The sequence below is a fragment of the Octopus bimaculoides genome, chromosome 9 (genome assembly GCF_046866305.1).
Source record: "Octopus bimaculoides isolate indiv1 chromosome 9, ASM4686630v1, whole genome shotgun sequence".
NCBI classification, from domain to species: domain Eukaryota; kingdom Metazoa; phylum Mollusca; class Cephalopoda; order Octopoda; family Octopodidae; genus Octopus; species Octopus bimaculoides.
Window position 1 is genome coordinate 16,551,379 of NC_142936.1, and position 20,000 is coordinate 16,571,378.

Below are 20,000 nucleotides of genomic sequence, written 5' to 3' on the forward strand. Positions count from 1 at the left end.
TATTTTTTTTAATCTTAAATTTTTGAAAAAAATCTTTCTCTCTCTCTCTCTCTCTCTCTCTCTCTCTCTCTCTCTATATATATATATATATATATATATATATATATATATATATATGCATATATATATATATGCATATATATATATATGCATATATATTTCATTTTCATTTTCATTTTATCTAGTTTCAGCTCATGAGCTGTGGCCATGCTGGGGCCTTTTACTTGTTTCAGTCATTTGAGTGCGGCCATGCTGGAGCACCGCCTTCAGTCGAGCAAATCGACCCCAGGGCTTATTCTTTGTAAGCCTAGTACTTATTCTATCCGTCTCTCTTGCCGAACCGCTAAGTTACGGGGACATAAACACACCAGCATCGGTTGTCAAGCGATGTTGGGGGGGACAAACACAGACACACAGACATATACACACACATACATATGTATATATATATACTTATATACGACGGGCTTCTTTCAGTTTCCGTCCACTAAATCCACTCACAAGGCTTTGGTCGGCCCGAGGCTATAGTAGAAGACACTTGCCCAAGTTTCCACGCAGTGAAACTGAACCCAGAACCATGTGTTTGGTAGACAAGCTACTTACCACACAGCCACTCCTACGCCTATATATACATGTGTGTGTGTGTGTGTGTGTGTGTGTGTGTGCGTGCGTGCGCGTGCGTATGTGTGCGTGTGTGTGTGTGTGTGTGTGTGTGTGTGTGATTCTTCTATTATCCCATCTTTATAATTTCGATACAACAAACTGTGAGGAGTACAGTTTTATCGTAGAACAAATGCTATAATAAGATAGTTCGATGCCTCACAGAGACCAGTGGCTTCATTCTAGTTGGGAGTCATCGACCTTTTATAACACCTGGGAACCGAAAATATTATTTCGTATTAATCTGGATGTGGATGTAGGTTTGTTTATTTGTAGCTTACTAGATTTTGGCTCGTTATATTTGTTTTTCTTTTTATATTTAGTATGCAGAATTTTTGTTTGGTTTGGTGGGTTGTTTATGCATGTGTGTGTGTGTATACATGTGTATATGTATAGGTGTTTGTTGAATGGAAGATTAGAAATTAGAGAAAAACAGAATTTGAAAAGATAAGCAAAAAAGTAAGAAACGAAATTATAAAATATTGTCAACAAGGTCGAAAGATGACAGTTAACTGCAGAATTCAAGATTAAGACTGGTGGAGTGTAAACGAATATTTGTAAAGATGCGCTATAAGTGTGTGTGCGTGCGAGTCGAATAGTAGAATCATCATTAGAAATTAAGACTGGAGTTAAAGTTTCAAAAGCGATAGATGATGGGGGTGATGTCGCTGTGCGAGCGCATGTGTGCATTGATGTGAAAATAACTAGGGCTTATTAAGTGTGGCAATTTTTTTTAGAGATAAAAAAATACTAAACTTAATAACAGGATATAATTTATTTAGGTTTCAGCATGTAGAAGAAGGACCGCCATAGGTGTTTAGACAATCGTTATATGTATATGTGTGTGTGTGTGTGAGAGAGAGAGAGAGAGGGGGGAGAGGGAGAGGAAAGAGAGGGAGAAAGAGGGAAGAAGGAAAAAGAGAGGAAGAAAAGGAGAAAGAAAGAGCTAGGCATACACATAGGTGCGTGACCTAGAAGTTAGGTTGTTGCACCCACGATCGCTATATCGTAGATTAGATTTCTGGACCGAGCGCCGCGTTGTGTTCTTGTGCAAAACGCTTCATTTCACATAGGTCCAGTTCACTGAACTGTAAATGGGTAACCCTGCGACGGAGTAGCCTTCGGATCAGATGTAAACAAGCAATGAGAACGAAGACAAAAATGGGTAATGACATATTTTGGGGGTGGTTTTTGCCCCTTCATCAGCATCCATCTAATCTATTCTCGCTTCCGAGCGGATTGCTTATATAGCTACCGCATACAGCGGTGTTAAGCTATTGGATATACCAATTTACATATTAAACGCATTCCTGGAGCTGGTACTTAAATATTAAAGATTTGTAGGTACGTGGTATTACAACCAAAATACGCTATAAAATATATTAAATGTTTTTATTAGTCAATACCACGTTCTATTCCGTTGGCAATGCTTTTTACATTATTTTCTTAAGGTTATTTCTACAAATATTCTATAGAAATTATATCCAGCATTGAATTTTTGCTATAACGTTTTGCATCGAGATGTCAGATGTAAACAAACAATGAGATCGAAGACAAAAATGGGCAATGAGTGTATACGCCATATTTCTTTGTGTGAGTGTGTATGTGCGCCTGTGCGTGTATTAGTTAATAAACTGCCATATATATACAACTAAATATAATAAATGCTAATGCAGAGAAAAATTAGGATGCCCATTGATGAACCTCTGTATGAGTACAAATCTTGAATATAAGTGTACTGTACACAGAAGTGGAGGACCGTATGTTTACGTTGGGGCAATGGCTAATTCATTCAAGAATCATCGCAACCATGTCGCCAGCTTCAAGAAAATCAACAAGAGACATTCAACATATTAGTGCCATTTAAATCCATGCTGTTGATGACATAAGGTAGCCGAATACAGTAACGGGTTTTAAACGGCGTACTACAAGGTGTACACCCAAATCTAAAATTACTACACACACACACACACACACACACGCACACATACACATACACACACACACACACACACATATATTTATATATATATTTATACATACACTAAGATATTTGTGGGTGTGTAACCCGATTTCTATATATATATACATACCTAATACATAAGCACACATATGCACACTCAACTACACCAGTTCATACATATTCATGTATACGCATGTAGTGAACACACACACATACACACACCGAAACAAACACACCCAAACACACACCCAAACGCACACACATGCACACGTATATATGCATGCTTACATGCACACACCAGCATGCATATACATATACACTCGGCAACAAACTTATACGTAATCCTCGAGGTAGATTAAAAACTTAGCGCGGTATTTATTTTTCATCGAAAAACCTAGAAAAATTATTCATGAATTTATATATTATTTGATGCTCCGACATTAAGTCTATCCAGTGAAATAAGATACGGAAAGAAATGACCTGAGATGTAGGCAATGAAGAAATATCTTGTAGTAAGTTTTTTGCTGCGGAATAGTTTTTTTTTTTCCTTTTTCCTTCTTTTTTTATGGGGGCCGAATGATGTGTATGCGTGTTCGTGTGTCAGTATACATGTATGTTTGTCATTCTATCTATCTCTCTGCCTGCCAGTCTGTCTATCTGTCTGTCTGAATGTATGTGTGTATGTATGTATGTATGTATGTATTATGTAGCAGTCATATATCTAAGTACTTCAATGATTTAACTTGAGGAATATTTTATGTAAGGCTTCACTGAAAAGGTCGATAAAAAGTGGATAAATTCAATTTCCTGAGCTGAACTATAATAAGATACAGGCGAGGGCTTCAATAGATTCACACGTGAAAATACGAAATATACATATCAATATAAACTTGTGTGTGTGTGTGTGTGTGTGTGTGTGTGTGTGTGTGTGTGTGTGTGTGTGTGTGTGTGTGTGTGTGTGTGTGTGTGTGTGTAGTAAGATAACAGGGTAACACTGTTAGATGTTACGAAGGTAAAGGAGGGTCAGATAAAATAAACTAAAATAAAGTAAAACAAGATAAATTAAAGTAAAAAGTAGTAGATTACAAGGCGGTATGAGGAGGTTCAGTTTTCATGATAGATTTAGAGATGTAAAGGCTTTTGGATTTAAGAGATTAAGGATATATAAAATATTTATGGATATGGAAGTACTGTAAATATAAAAGTAGATAGGTAGATAAAGAAACAGACAGAAGTAAGGGTCGATAGATAGAGAGGGTGAGAAGAGAGAGAGAGAGAGAGAGAGAGAGAGAGAGAGAGAGAGAGAGAGAGAGAGAGAGAGAGAGAGAGAGAGCTTACTCTACTTGTAGCATGTGACTTATAGAAAGCTTTGTTCTTTTCTACTCTAGGCACAAGGCTCGAAATTTTTGGGGAGATGACCAGTCGATTGGTAACTAAGAAAACGTTCCAATGGTGACCATCCCTGATGTTTTAAAATTCAAATTTCATCTTAAATACAAACAACATAAATCAAATTTAATGAGTGAACAAGATAAAATTTAGTGCAATTTGTCTTTGAATAATTTAATACCAGTAGTTGTAATATAATGCGATTCATAACAAGTACAATTTATGGAGAACTGCAATAGAAGCTTATATGCAGAATCGCACTGAACAATACGAATCAAAATAAGTAGTGGAGCAGTAGTAAAAAGAAATGCATCAGTGTACCTCTTCTTAATCGAAAACGAGAGACATTAGAACCCCTAATGAAGGGCTACCAGGGTGCTTGATAATATCGGATGGATTGCGCATAGCCAAATAAATTGGTTCGGTAGTGATCCCTCATAAAATGTATTATCTTTAATTTTGATCTGTATTGTCTCCTTTTAGTTGAAATCTAAATCTAGTAACAGACAAGTGACGGCGGTTGGGACATTTTCGTGCTTACTAACATGAGAGAGAAATGATCGTTTAATTCTTAGTTTAATTCTTAAAGAAAAAGCGGTTGGTTGAGTAGGAGAAACTTGAAATGATAAAATCCTAAACGACTGAAAAGTGAAAAATACTCGTTAGACATTAAGAAACACACAAAAACTATTAACTTCATTTAAACGTTTATTATTTGTCAGATGGTACCAAAATGTTTTAGTCGTTCGAGTTGTGTGACCTGGTCACTGACAAATTTGGAGTACTGAACAATGCGATCAGTAACCAGGTCGCAGGTGGGAGCGACGAAATTTTTGACACCGGTGAAGGTGTGGCTGTGTGTTTCCCAACCACATGTCCCACTGAAAACGTGGGACTGTGTCTTCTACTATGGCTCCGGAGTGAGTGGATTTGGTAGACGAGAATTGAAAAAGTCCGTCGTATACACACACACACACACACACACACACACACACACACACACACACACACACACACACACACACACACACATATATATATGTATAAATGTGTGTATGTGTGTGTGTGCACAATTGTGTCTGTATTTGTCCTCCACCACCGCTTGACAACCGGTGTTAGTGTGTATACGTTCATGTAACTTAGCGATTCGGTCATAGAGTTCGATATAATCGGTACTAGGCTTTTAGAATAATGAGTAAAAGTTCTTCAAGGGAGGTACCCTAGCATGGTTGCAGTCTAATAATTGAAACAATTAAAAGATAAACGATAGATATTACAAACAATTAATGTTTAAGTGAAGTTCATACTCTTTGTGTGTTTTGGAATGATTAATATGTTTATTCCATGCTGCAATTGTTTTAGTTTCAACACTGTCTCAGATTAAAACACTTGCATAGAGAGTACATTTCCGTAAAAATTAGATCCATAAAAAATTCCATAAAAAAGTACTGGGTTGTGTTTGGAACATTTCGTTCTTATTTTCCAGTTGTTACTTTTGGAAAATTATTTTAAAAAATACTAACTCCACAACAAGACGGGAAATCGCTGTTGGAAATCTTTTGTTTGATAAATTGGTAAATTCGGAATCCTTTGAATATTTTTAGTGGACAAGCAAAGAACAATGAGTCTTTTTGTTTTCGTTTTGAAAAATCGTTATTTTTTTATTATATTTTACGGTCTTGTTTTTACTTCCATTTTATTTATTTTATTTTATTCATTTTGTCCTGCCAAGTTCATTATAAGGAAATTTCACCCTTAATGCGATTTTCGCTTCTTGGTTGATATCCACTTCATTTGTTGACTTCACTTGTGCCGCTTATATCCTGAGTGGAACATTAACGAAATATACATCAGTTTCTTAAACGACCGTCAGTTAGGGGTAACACATAGTTCTACAGTTGTTATTGTTATTTGCGTTCAGATGAGCTCTAATTGAATAGACCTACGATCAAACACGTGTCAGCCTCACTTTGATTTACCCACTTTCCCACATAGTTAATTTAAGACAACATTAACATAGCCTATATTCACTTAAGAGAGCAAGGCTGTGGTTTGAGGCTGTGATTTGGCTTCTAATTGTAGTAGGTCGAAAGAAGTTATGAAATTCTCTCGAGTATTGTGTCCATGTAAAACATTTTGTATATTAACCATGGTATTATATTGGTTATTGTGGAGGCGCAATGGCCCAGTGGTTAGGGCAGCGGACTTGCGGTCATAGGATTGCGGTTTCGATTCCCAGACCGGGCGTTGTGAGTGTTTATTGAGCGAAAACACCTAAAGCTCCACGAGGCTCCGACAGGGGAAGGCGGTGAACCCTACTGTACTCTTTCACCACAACTTTCTCTCACTCTTACTTCCTGTTTCTGTTGTACCTGTAATTCAAAGAGCCAGCCTTGACACACTGTGTCACGCTGAATATCCCCGAGAACTACGTTAAGGGTACACGTATCTGTGGAGTGCTCAGCCACTTGCACGTTAATTTCACGAGCAGGCTGTTCCGTTGATCGGATCAACTAGAACCCTCGACGTCGTAAGCGACGGAGTGCCAACAAAAATATATTGGTTATAAGAGAATTTGCGACAGGACTTTGAATCCGAAAACTAACTGTTTAGATGGGATTCAGCAATTTTTAAAGATTTCCAAATAATTTACAACGATTTACAGAGATTTTCAGTGATTTCCTGCATTGAGCCCCTCTGCTTCTCTCAAGTTTAAACGCTTATATGTTGTCTTTGAATATAACTAATGATATATTAAAGACAACTGTTCAATTCTTGAATAATGCACGATGTTCTCTTTATTTTTTATTTCCAGGGAGGACTTGTTGCGCTTGTCTTTTGCTTTTTAAACAGAGAAGTGAGTACTGCTTCAGTTTTCTATACTATTAACTGCGTATTTTTATTAATAAAGACTATTTTGAGTTAATAAATATTAAGATATGCTCATTTACCATTAAATATTTAATTGAAGGTAGTCTTTAGTATTGCAATGAATTTTTATCCCCAAGAAAAGTTCTGTTATACGCACGCGCACACTCATAGATGCATACACATATATATATATATATATATATATATGTGTTTGATATATATATCTACACGTATAGATAGATATACACACACACACAGAGACACACATATACATGCATACATACATATATATATATATGTATGTATATGTGTGTGTGTGTGTGTTTATCTATCTATACGTGTATATATATATATATATATATATCACACATGCATACACATACATATATAGGTATATATTAAAACATATATATCTATATGTATGTATATACAAAATGTATGTATATATATATATGTATATATAAAACATATATATCTATATATATGTATATATGTATATGTATGCATGTATATGTGTATATGTATATATATGTATGTAAGTATATATACTAAGATTTTAGCCACTTGTCATGATTGCCTTATGAGACTATAGTATTTATTATTATTATTATTATTATTATTATTATTATTATTATTATTATAATCATCATCATCATCAAGGCGGTGAGCTGGCACAATAGTTAGCCTGCTGGACGAAATGCTTAGCGGTATTTCGCCCGTCGCTACGTTCTGAGTTCAAATTCCGCCGAGGTCGGCTTTGCCTTTCATCGTTCGGGAACAATAAATTTAATATCAGTCAAGTACTGGGGTCGATCTAATCGACAGGCCCCTCTTCTTGCCAGAAAACACCTTGTACCTAGAGTAGAAAAGATTATTATTATTATTATTATGATAGCGGTATTTCGCCCTTTGCTATGTTCTGAGTTTAAATTCCGCCGAGGTCGTCTTTACCTTTCATCCTAATGAAGAACTACCATTTTCTTTTTTTTTTGGCTATGCGCAATCCATCCATCTGACTTTATCCAAGCACCTTGGTAGTTCTTCACTGGGGACGATGTAATCGACTCAACCCATGCCCCAAAATCGCAGCCCTTGTGGTAAAATTTGAAACCATTATTAGTGTTATTATTATTATTATTATTATTTTATGTTTGACTTTTGTTTTGCATTTGTACAAGTTGGATCCAAGTCTCACCCAGAGACCTCAAGAGACAACAAGTTAGAAGTTCATGTAGGTGTTATGCCTAGGGTACCATATATTTGGATTTGTACAGTTTTGTTCAAGTGAATGTTTAAGAAACCATAAGAAAATTATGTTTGCTTTAAAATTTGAGATCACATAGACAGTATTTTACGTAGGATATGGGCAGTTCCCATGAGCACTATCTTTTGGACTTCAGCCATTTTGGGGTTTCCTGGTATCTGAGCTAGGTAGTAATCAGCCCGTTTCGCTGTCATTCCCAGGGCACCTATGACAATAGGTATTGTTTTCGTCTTCAGATTCCACATTTTGCTAATTTCTATTTCAAGATCTTTATATTTGCTCAGTTTTTGGTAGGTCTTGACAGATACGTTTATATCAATTGGGACAGTCATATCAATGAGGAGGCATGATTTTTGTCTGAAGTCTTTCAGTATGATGTCTGGCCTATTTGCGTCTATCTTTCTGTCAGTTTGAATGGTGAAGTTCCAGAGGAGTGCAATGTGATCATTTTCAAGTACTGGGGGTGGTTTGTGTTCCCACCAGTTTTTATCATGGGGCAAGTCCAGGTTTTTGCATATTACCCAGTGAATATATTGTGCAGCTCTATCATGCCTGTTGAGATACTCTGTAGGCGCAAGCAGACTGCACATGGAGACAACATGATCGATGGTCTCATTTTGTTGTTGGCATATACGACATAATGGGGAGCTGCCGTTCTTTAATATGTTGGCCTGGTAGTTCTTTGTAGGTAGGCATTGATCTTGGGCTGCTATGATAAACCCCTCTGTTTCTGATTTCAATCCAGAGGCCATTAACCATTGGTGGGTAAGGGCTTTGTCAATATCTGCATTATTCGCTCTCTTTGGGTATTTGCCATTGAGAGGTTTTCCATGCCATTTTTCAGTCATAATAGCTAAGGCAGCAATTTTAGCACGGGTTTTCAAGCGCTTAGCTTTTTCTGTAGGTGTTTCTAGTTCGTCTAATTCTTGAATTTGTTGCAATTGGAATTCACTTAGATATTCCTTTGCCTGTTTTGTTACTGAGTAAGATGCCTTCTTGCTTTCATATTTTAAGACAAGTTTTAGCATCCAGTCCTCAGAGTTTTTCATATAGGTGTCTAGGCCAATTGTGGCTACCTTCATTGATAATGCCAGCTGTAGTAGTCCTCGACCTCCCTCTTTTCTTGGCAGATAAAGACGTTCTATATCTGCCTTAGGGTGGTGCATTCTATGCATTGTCAACAGTTTTCGTATTTTTCTGTCAACATTACATATTTCAGTAATTGACCAGTTAACGATGTTGAAACTGTAAGTCACGACTGGTATGGCTAGAGCATTGATCGCTTCGATCCTGTTTCTCGCGTTCAGCTCTGTCTTCAGTATTGCTCTCACCCTGCGATAACATTCTCTTCTGATCCTTTCCCTCATCACTGAGTGCTTGATATTGTCCCCTTCAATTACCCCTAGGTATTTGTAGCTCTCCGCTGGTTCTAACTCTTTTATGACATTTTGCTGGTCAAGGTTCACATTAGATGTATTTGTCATTTTTCCTTTGATAAAGATAGCTTTTGCACATTTATCAAGGCCAAATTGCATCCTGATGTCATCACTGAATTGTTTAACAATCGCTAGTAGGCCTTTGAGTTGTTGGTCATTTTTTGCAAAGAGCTTTAAATCATCCATGTAAATGAGATGATTTATATTTTTATCAAATATTTTATAACCATACTGTGCATCATTGAGCAATTTTGAGAGCGGTATTAGGGCTAGACAGAAGAGGAGTGGTGATAGTGAGTCACCCTGGAAAATGCCACTATTATTATTATTATTATTATTATTATTATTATTATTATTATTATTAAGAAGAAGAAGAAGAAGAAGAAGAAGAAGAAGAAGAAGAAGAAGAAGAAGAAGAAGAATGAGGATGATGATGATGATGATATGACGGTTATCTGGCAGAATCGTTAGCACGCTTGGCAAAATGCTTAGTGGTATTTCGTCCGTCTTTACGTTCTGAGTTCAAATCCTGCTGAGGTCTACTTTGCTTTCCACCTTTCGGGATCGATGAAATAAGTACCAGTTGAGTACTGGGGTCGATGTAATCAACTTAGTCCCTCCCTACAAATTTCAGGCCTTGTGTCTATAGTAGAAAATTATTATTATTATTTGATGAAAACTCTCAGCTATTTTGTTGGGTATGATGGAAAGTCTCAGCTGTCCATGGCCAGCAAACTAAGGTGACACTTGTTTACTGCTTCAGGAACCCTGCGAAAATTCTTGCAGTTCTAAGCAATGCTGATTTTCCGATTGATGTGCATTCTATCTCATCTTCCGACGGGTCTCAACCAGAGAACTAAGGCACGTATATGAGATGGAGAGAAACTTCATGAGAATGTGGACGGTTGATGTCAACACATTTTTTTGAATCTCATAGATTGTTTGTTTCCCAGGGATCTGGTAAAAAAAAATTGTCAGTACCTACCTTGATCATTCCCAAAGCGCCTACAACAAAAGAGATGGTTCTGTTTTTTTAATTGCCAGTTCTTAAGGTGAGGTAATTAGTCACTGCCATAGACATCAGTATTTTACTGGTACTGGTATTGTTCGTTGCTCTAAGAAGTTCTTGGAGTGATGAAGGCTGAAGCTGGCTTCTGTAGAAATTGAACTTCGAACATAATATCGCATGACATTTTTTAAACGCTCTAAAGATTGTGGCGGCTCCTCCGCTTTAAAGAATAAAATGATGATTTCATTGCTCACTACTTTAAATGTGTTAGCACCCACTTTACTATTTGCTTTTTGGCGCAGCAGTCATCCTTGGACATTTTTCTCCAGTCGTTCTATTATCATTCATCGTGTCGAGGCTTATTTATTATAACCAAAAATAGTTTCGACAATTTGTCAGATAGAATCAAAAACAAGAAAATTAAATAATCCATCTTGCATGTAACATAATTTGAATACGCAGCCTTCTGATTTATCTGGGCTTACGAGTTTTCAGTTTTACTAGCAATCAGAATATCATCAATTTAAACCTAAGCGAACGATTGGCTTGCCTGTTAACATGTGATCAATAACAGGGCTTGACGGTTTGTGTAACTTATCTCAAGACAAATGACATTGCAAGAAATTCAAATTGGCAGAATACAAAAGAAAACTTTGTTGTTGTTTCGAAGTAGAATTTTCTAACATTGACTGATGGACATCAGTCAATGTTTCCAAAAGAAATAGACGCAGACGATTTGAATCGCCGATGCCAATTCCCAAGTTTCAACCATTTTATTGAACCATCCAGTTCATTTATTGTGCGTATACATTATTTATGTTTGTGTTGCTTTTTGGTACAGCACATTGGTCTTATATCCTACACGCCTCCATTATCTCAGTATTCTCATGGTGTTACTTTTATTCTTGTTTATCCCCTTATATCTGATTAAGCATACCTATGATCAAAGGTGTTCCATCCACGACAAAACTGTGTTTTGTATGTATGTCTGTGTGTGTAGTGATATGTTTATATAAAAATATATAAAAAATATATATAAAGGAGGCCACTAGGTGGACTGCTAATGTGCTAGAAGAAGATCACATGTCAAGTGTCTGCTAAGACCGAATAATTCTCAAAGGGAATTTAGCGAAGCAACGATAAAGTAAATCGAGCAAGACCAGTGAAAATTACACAAAAAAATACAATTATCTGTAAATATATGTTTCGAAATCAATATTTTCTTACCGAAAATATCTGTTTCTCATCAGTACAGACCGTTGGATAGATACAATTTAGAGAATCGCACACTAAGTTGTACACCACAAGGAAAGCATGTGTATGCGGTTCTAATAAATTATACATTGCGGTAAGATTCAAAAGTCCTCGTTTTTGCGCGCTAAATCCGGAAATATCTCCGCAGAATTCCACATGGAATATACTAACTCTGAGAATTTGGTTATAGTTAATTAAATTAAACAATTAAACAAATTAAACAGTGATAGATAGATAGATAGATAGATAGATAGATAGATAGATAGATAGATAGATAGATATAGAATGATATTGTCCAAAGCTGCTTTCCTATGAGAGACGGTAGGATGTAACTTAAAGTAGGTTTTTTTCTGTTACTTCTAGACCACAAAGAAGCTTCCTCGTTTGTTGTTTATGATCAATGTTACAATGAATAGCATAAACATACAATTGGTACTTAAATAGGAAGTAGAGACCTCCAGCCTGTGTCTAGACAAATAGTTGGGCCTGCCTGAAAATAAACAGATTGAAGAAGATATCAGTTGAGGTGATATACAGTACTTTGTCGCTGAACTTGCGTGACGAAATAATCTAAATTAACAGCAGATCGCGAGAAAACATCAGATACTTTATTGCACGTTTCTAATGTTTTCACACGAGTAATCAATAAAATGTCAATTCAAGGAATCGGCGTGCAGTGAGATGCTGTCGCAATGAAAGCAATGAAAAGGCATCAATATGTATCATATTAAATCTTAAGCAAGATATTAACTATCACTACAATGTGTGTGTTTGTGTGTGTGTGTGTGTGTGTGTGTGTGTGTGTGTGTGTGTGTGTGTGTGTGTGTGTGTGTGTGTGTGTGTGTGTGTGTGTTTTACTATAATTTACATTATTCAAATATCAATTAATAATTCACAGGTGCTAAATCTTCTCTTCGCAAGGTACACAGTCATATTCGGAAGGCGTTCGACCGCATGAAGGATTCGTCGGTGCGACCAGCCGATCGCAGCTCTTATACGACAACAACCCAGTTTCCGGCAGCCAACACTCGCTCATTCATCCACTTGAACGGTCATTCTCGTTTGGTTAATACAAACACTGGACAATCAGCCAAGAATAACAACGCAGCCAACTATACGCCATTAACAGTGATTAAGGAAGGCGGAGTGTAAAACAGATTTGCACATACACGTGCACTCAGATATACGTATATATATATATATATATATATATATATATATATATATATATATATATATATATATATATATATATATATATATATACACATACATACATACATACATACATACATACATACATACACGCACGCACATTTCTATCCTACAGACGTTGATCATGTTCTTATGTACACACACACTCAACAAGCATACATGCGTGTGTATTAATATTTTGAATGCATTTAATATGTACCTTTCAAGTGGTTATGCAATAAATTGTTATGGAGATAATTATCCTCTACAGTCATTACAAACGAAATGCACAGGTAGTTTCAAATTTGCCCTGTATGTAATAGTCTCCTTCAATAAGGACACAGAAGACGTAAAAACAAAAGACAGAAAGAAAGAGATAAAAGGGAGTGATAAAGAAAAGAGATAAAAGAAAGCGTAGATATATAAATTATCAATGGAGATGTGAGTAAAGCTAACGTAATTATAAAATAAGGTTGTAAATAAATGAAGAGACAATCAGATTCAACTACAGAAGGGAAAGAAAGAATAATATATTATACTGCGAAAGACAATTTTTAAAGTAGTTAAAGAATTTCTGCATTGTTCTCAGGACGACATGTCGTCTTTAACCCTTTGCTTCTCTTGTGTACCACATATGAAACGCAGGACATATTTCCCGTAGTCCATGCATTATATATGATACATATTACCAATTTTTTCAACCACAAGAGTGACTTGGAACTTGTGAAAGGAAAGCTTTATATTACTCAGAACTTTTGAAGAAGGGGCTAAGCTTGAACACAAATATGGACGTTTAGGATAAATATATGAAAATGTTTTGGCCATGCAAAGTACTTATCAAGCTATGGCTCTGCTGTTAAGATGTAAAGTCGTACATTGAACTAAAGATAAACTTGCTATTCGGATATACTGCAGAATAAAGTTGGGGAGTGTTGCATATTAGCTTATCAGAAACGTACAATGAAAAGGTAGCAATAATACTGTTATAAATAATAATAATAATAATAATAATAATAATAATAATAATAATAATAATAATAATAATAATAATAATAATAATAATAATAATAATAATAATAATAATAATAATAATAATACGATATTTCGACAGCAAGCCTGTCTTTGTCGAGTTCAAAATAAAGTGATAAAATTTTCAAAATTATAGAAATTTAAATCTAAAATATGAACGAGAGCAACCAACGTTCACATGCTGATGGAATGACATCAGCAGTCTTTAAGTTTCAATTCTATAACTGGCGAAAAGAAAAAGAGAGAAAAGAAAAGAAAGAAAAAAGAAAAGGAAAATTAAGAATATTTTATTTTTTCCTCTTGTGCATGGTGTTAATAACCCGCAAATATATTTCTCGGGCATTTTGAGTATTGAAAGTGTAGCAGATTCAGGATATTTTTTGAGTATATGCAGAAGGATGAGGCTAAGGAGGAGGACGATGACGACGACGATGATAATCGTCACTCCCGTCGATTTCGACATATGAGTGCTTGAAGGAAAGGCTTTTTTAAAAAAAGGATTAGAAATATAAGAAGCTGTGTCTAATTGCTCTGGAAGTGTGAATGTAATTTGAGTTCAGGTATGGGTTTTGCTATGGAGTCATCATGATGATTTTGATTTTGCCCGGGATTAGACAAACATGCCTGTTGGTTGCAGGATATAATTCTTTTATTGTTTTGTTTCTTCAACTCGAATTGTTAGACGCACCATGACATATTTTACGCCACTCAGATCGATTTAGGTAATAACTCTTTCAAGTTGTTAAATTAAGCTGTAGGGAGTTTAGTGATTATTTCAACTTACCCTTACACCGTAGCAAGGGTCTTCCTTTACTGCGGAATCTCTCTGCTTGGCCATACAAAAGAATTTTCGGCATGAGATCATCTTGTATTCGAACACCGTCCTGCCCACCTGCACTGAATTCTCAACAGCATACTTTACGATACTGGCGATACTACATTTTTCTAAAATGTTGACATTTGGCATCTTATCTTGTCACTTTATGCTGCAGATATTGTGCGGGCAGCATATGTGAGGGGTTTCAAATATCTGTAGTAGTCTGTAGCAGTAAGTCCATGCTTCCGCCCCGTACAAAAGTGCATTCAACATACAAAATATCACTTTTCAAACTGACACCATGTTCATCCCACAAACGATAGGGACGTTTTCCAAAAGCCCTTGTAGCCTTAGACAGTCTAACATTGATTTCGTAATAATAATAATAATAATAATAATAATAATAATAATAAGCACAAGGCCACAACTTTATTCAACAGAATATCTGAACAGCACAAATGGTTGTCTCTAATTCAATTTATGATCTTACTGCTTAATACCATAGAAATGGCCTAAGTACTTTATTGTATTTGAAACTACCGTGTTCCAGAGAGAAAGGCAGAAGTAATTTTCCTTCCCTAAAAATTGTCTTGTCCTTGGCAGTGTAGTATATTATTCGTTCTTTTCCTCCTTTGGCTGAAGCTTATTCTCTGCTTATTTATTTATATTATATTATGTTAAGTTATTCCATCCTATCTTTCCTTTTGCCTCATGTATATTTAACTTGTTCTAGTTTCTTCCCCCTTTCTTTCAATAGGGTTTTCTATGGTTAGATATGACTTATATAATCTACTTTCTATGAGAGTAAATTTGAAATTATCATTTATTTTGCTTTTAATGACTGAAGAAGATGACTATTTGTGTAATAATTCGTCACATAAGCACTTGAAACGTACGTATTAAATTCCCTCAAAATATCAATATTTGGTTGTGTCATTATTCAAACATGATGTGATTCTTGTTTATAACACTCCAGCTTATCCCATCTTGGACAATGCAAGTACAACGCAGCTCGAGTATAGGCGTGGAATGTTGATCGACACACTGAGTCAGAAATAAACTCTAATATGCATTCAACAAAACAGTATACTTTGATGAACACACACACACACACACACACACACACAAACACACATAAACAAAGACGCACACATATATGTGTGAGGAGTGTGTGAGAGTGTGTGTGTGGGGGGGGGGCGTGTGTGTGTGTTTATATATGAAATAACAGAGCACGCAATACGTGTTATGGAGTTTACATCTTTGCAAAAGTATTTGGACTTAGCGGTTCGGCAAAAGAGACCGATAGTATAAGTACTGGGCTTACAAAGAATAAGTCATGGGATCGATTTATTCACCTAAAAGCGGTGCCCCAGCATGGCCGTAGTCAAATGATTGAAACAAGTAAAAGAACAAAAGAATAAAAGAATATATACATAAACACACACACACACATACATACATACATACATACATACATACAGATACACATACAGATACATAGACATGTGAGTGTACATAAGGGGATGTGTACTTGTTAGTGTATCAAGTGTTATTGTCTTTGTTGTTTTTATCATATTTATGGTATATATTTTTTAATTTATATATATATATATATATATACAAGTGAGTTGACAAACGAAAGACGGGCACTCAGCCAATTTATTGGGAGTTACATGTATGAACCAATTCAAATTCAAAACAGCTGACGACTAGCATCACGCTTGAAACTCAAGAGTACCAACGAATTTGAATCAAACTGCTTTGCTCCCTCCATCCATCCATATATATATATATATAATTATTACAAATTAATAATCAATTTCCTTCATCAGTACTGTATTTCAGTAGTAAATTCGACTATGCTAGCAAACCCTGCAAGCATGGACGGGTAGTTCCACACTGACACAGATCAGGAAGCACAACTGAATTCACCTCGGTCAGCCAGTTAGAACTGTGCTTCCTGATCTGTGTCAGTGTGGAACTACCCGTCCATGCTTGCAGGGTTTTCTAGCATAGTCGAATTTACTACTGAAATACAGTACTGATGAAGGAAATTGATTATTAATTGTTAATTATTAATCATAATCCTGAAACGCGTCTGCTGTTAATCATCTGAATTGGTTAGTTTTTCATTGTTCTTTTTCTTCTTGTTTTTACCTTTGTGAGTTACAAGTGATGCTATCTGTGAGATTCTCAGCTTTTTTAGCTGCTATTTTTCTGAACTTCGGTATATGGTGAAGCAAATATTTTGCTGATCCCTTAATTATATATATATATATATATATATATATATATATATATATATATATATATATATATATTAATGTAATTCATTCAGTGGACATTGGACATTGGATATTGTTATATGTAAATGGTAAGTGCTGGGAAAAGATGCAACGTTATTGCGCATCTCATCAACAAGAACAGACAAACAGCAAGTAATAATGCAATTCGAGCCAACAGCAGCATCTGTACGCAGTTTTTGTCATGCTACAAATAACAACCAAATCATACTATAATTCACACTATCTTCAGGATTATAACGTAGTCCCCGCTGAACTATGCTTTAAAATATAAGGGATGTGGATTTCGTCTTGGCTGAGTTACCTATGATCATATTATTGCTAATCTGGCTCTAAACCACAATAATAACGTATTTGTTTGTTTCTTTCTTTTCTTTTCTTTTTGGTGGGGGGGGGGAGGCGTTGATTCAGCTCACATCAAAATATGTATGTAGCAGTTAGCATAAAGGTTATAATAAGTGTAAAGGTTATAATAATCTTTCCTCTTCTCTTCTCACTTATTTTGTTTCACTCCTACCCCTACCCTCACCTGGAACACTCATAAGACACTTTCTTGCAAGAGCTTTAACTCTTTCAAATATTCTCTTCGCAGCCATTTCCCTGCAGACATCGACTGAAAGATAGTTAAACCGATCATGAATTCTATTAGTCCCACCCGTCGCAGACAGCCAACGAAGTGCGTGGACACAGCTCCTCTTTCATATTCAACAATAAAGAAATCAACAATATTCTTTACAACAAAAAGACATTCTGTGTGCTAAACACAAATACAAAATAGAGCTTCACATATGTATAAACTGATAAACTGAAGGGCGGCGAGCTGGCAGAATCGTTAGCACGCCGGGCGAAATGCTTAGCGGTATTTCGTCTGCCGTTACGTTCTGAGTTCAAATACCGCCGAGGTCCACTTTGCCTTTCATCCTTTCGGGGTCGATTAAATAACTACCAGTTACGTACTGGGGTCGATGTAATCGATATAATCCCTTTAACTGTCTTTATTTGTCCCCTCTATGTTTAGCCCCTTGTGGGCAATAAAGCAGTATGTATATAAACTGATCATAAATTCCATTGGTCCCAACCGTCTCAGACGACCAGCAAAGTGCATGGACGCAGCTCGTCCCTCATATTCAGCTATAAAGAAATCAACAATATTCTTGATAAAAAGACATTATGTATGTGTTATGTCTTAAGCTACTGCTATCTGGCACCTTCGGATGATCGCTACTCGACTGCTCTTCGTCAGCTACTCAACTGTCAGTCCACTGTTAGTCAACTCCTACCAAGGTCAGACTACTTCTATTTATATGTCTTGGTCGAGCCTACTTCTTCGCTTGGGGGCATCGACACAACAGTATGCTAAATACAAATGCGGTAGGGCCCCACATATGTAATCTAATGTGTCGAAAAACTTCAATCAACTGCAATTAGATAAGTGCAGAAGTGGCTGTGGGGTTAGAAGTTTTCCTCCCATTCACATGATTCCAGGTTCAGTCTCACTGCTTGACACCTGTGGTTAATATCTTATCCTATACGCTCAGACCGAGGACCGACCAAATCTTTGTGAATGAACTAATAATATGGAAACTAAGAGAAGCATGTCGTATATATTAATATATAATTGTGTGTATGTGTGTGTGTGTGTGTGTGTGTGTGTGTGTGTGTGTGTGTGTGTGTGTATGTGTGTGTGTGTATGTATAACAGAACAAATACTGAAGGATTTAATGAGGTTTATTAATCAATAAACCAACTGGATAAACCTATCAGTAATGTACTTGTAATGACGACTGGAAACAGCTGTAAGCCTAATTTGATCCAATACAGGAATTATATGTAATGGCCATTATTTTTAACTTGTTTATATATATATATATATATATATATATATATATATATATATATAAGTTAAAAATAATGTTCATTACATACACATTGTCCAATGTACCCTTCTTTATTTATATTGATATCTTGTGTTTTTAGTGAGAGTTGTCAGCTATTTTGACCAAGGGAAGCGATGGCTTGGATACTTCCTCATGAAGGTCAGGGTGTGTTGCTTCTTTTTGGCCCAAATCATTTCTGATTTGATAAGAACCGTTCATTGGAAGGGTGTATCTCCTTAGCACGATAGCTTTTACTTCTGGAGGCTCTGAATTACGTAATAGTTGTAACGCTAGCAGATGGAGTGTGCAAAAAGGCATAACACTGGCATCTAGATGTCAATCTCTCCATCCTGAAGACGAAGGCCGGATTTATGGTACTGGTTCTATTTACGGTACTTTTGACTTTTTGCGCAATTATTACGTAATTCTGAGCATCCAGAAACGGCTGTCGGGCCTGAAATACCATACCCACTCATTTTAGTTTTCTGTATCCTTTGTACATCATGTTAATCTGTTCTGTAAATATATAAATATCTATATTCTTATACATGAATTTTCATCTGAATGATTTCAGTTTTTGTTTCTCTTTCTATATATATCTATTTCTATATACATTTTTACATGTATATGTGTGTGTGTGTGTGTGTTTGTGTGTGTGTGTGTGTGTGTGTTTGTGTGTGTGTGTGTCTGTGTCTGTGTCTGTGTCTGTGTTTCTGTGTATTTGTGTATGTATGTATATATAGTTTATATATCAAGCCCAAGAGTGTTTATTTGTTTATTTGCATCATTATCTCCTTATCAAATCGTCTGGATTCCTCTTATGATCACTCTTTACCTTTACTGTTTACCTTTACTCAAATCATTTGAGCTCTACTATGTTTTTTTCTATATTGAGCATGTCTGGATCTTACCTATTTATTCTATATATATATAT

General features: G+C 35.9%; 1 protein-coding gene across 3 annotated transcripts in view; it reads left to right on the forward strand.

Moving 5' to 3' along the window:
• The window catches only part of LOC106876900 (calcitonin gene-related peptide type 1 receptor), a 156,174-nt gene extending 142,761 nt beyond the window's left edge, over nucleotides 1-13,413 (forward strand). Inside the window, exons 11-12 of one of the 3 annotated variants that reach the window (XM_089357184.1) lie at nucleotides 6,828-6,869; nucleotides 12,768-13,413. In XM_089357184.1, the coding sequence (XP_089213310.1) occupies nucleotides 6,828-6,869; nucleotides 12,768-12,998 (273 nt within the window). In that variant the 3' untranslated portion in view covers nucleotides 12,999-13,413. Of the gene's footprint in view, nucleotides 1-6,827; nucleotides 6,870-12,744 lie in introns of all 3 variants that reach the window. The other 2 variants (XM_089357183.1, XM_089357186.1) reach the window with 2 other exon arrangements.
• Nucleotides 13,414-20,000: the final 6,587 nt, after the last annotated feature.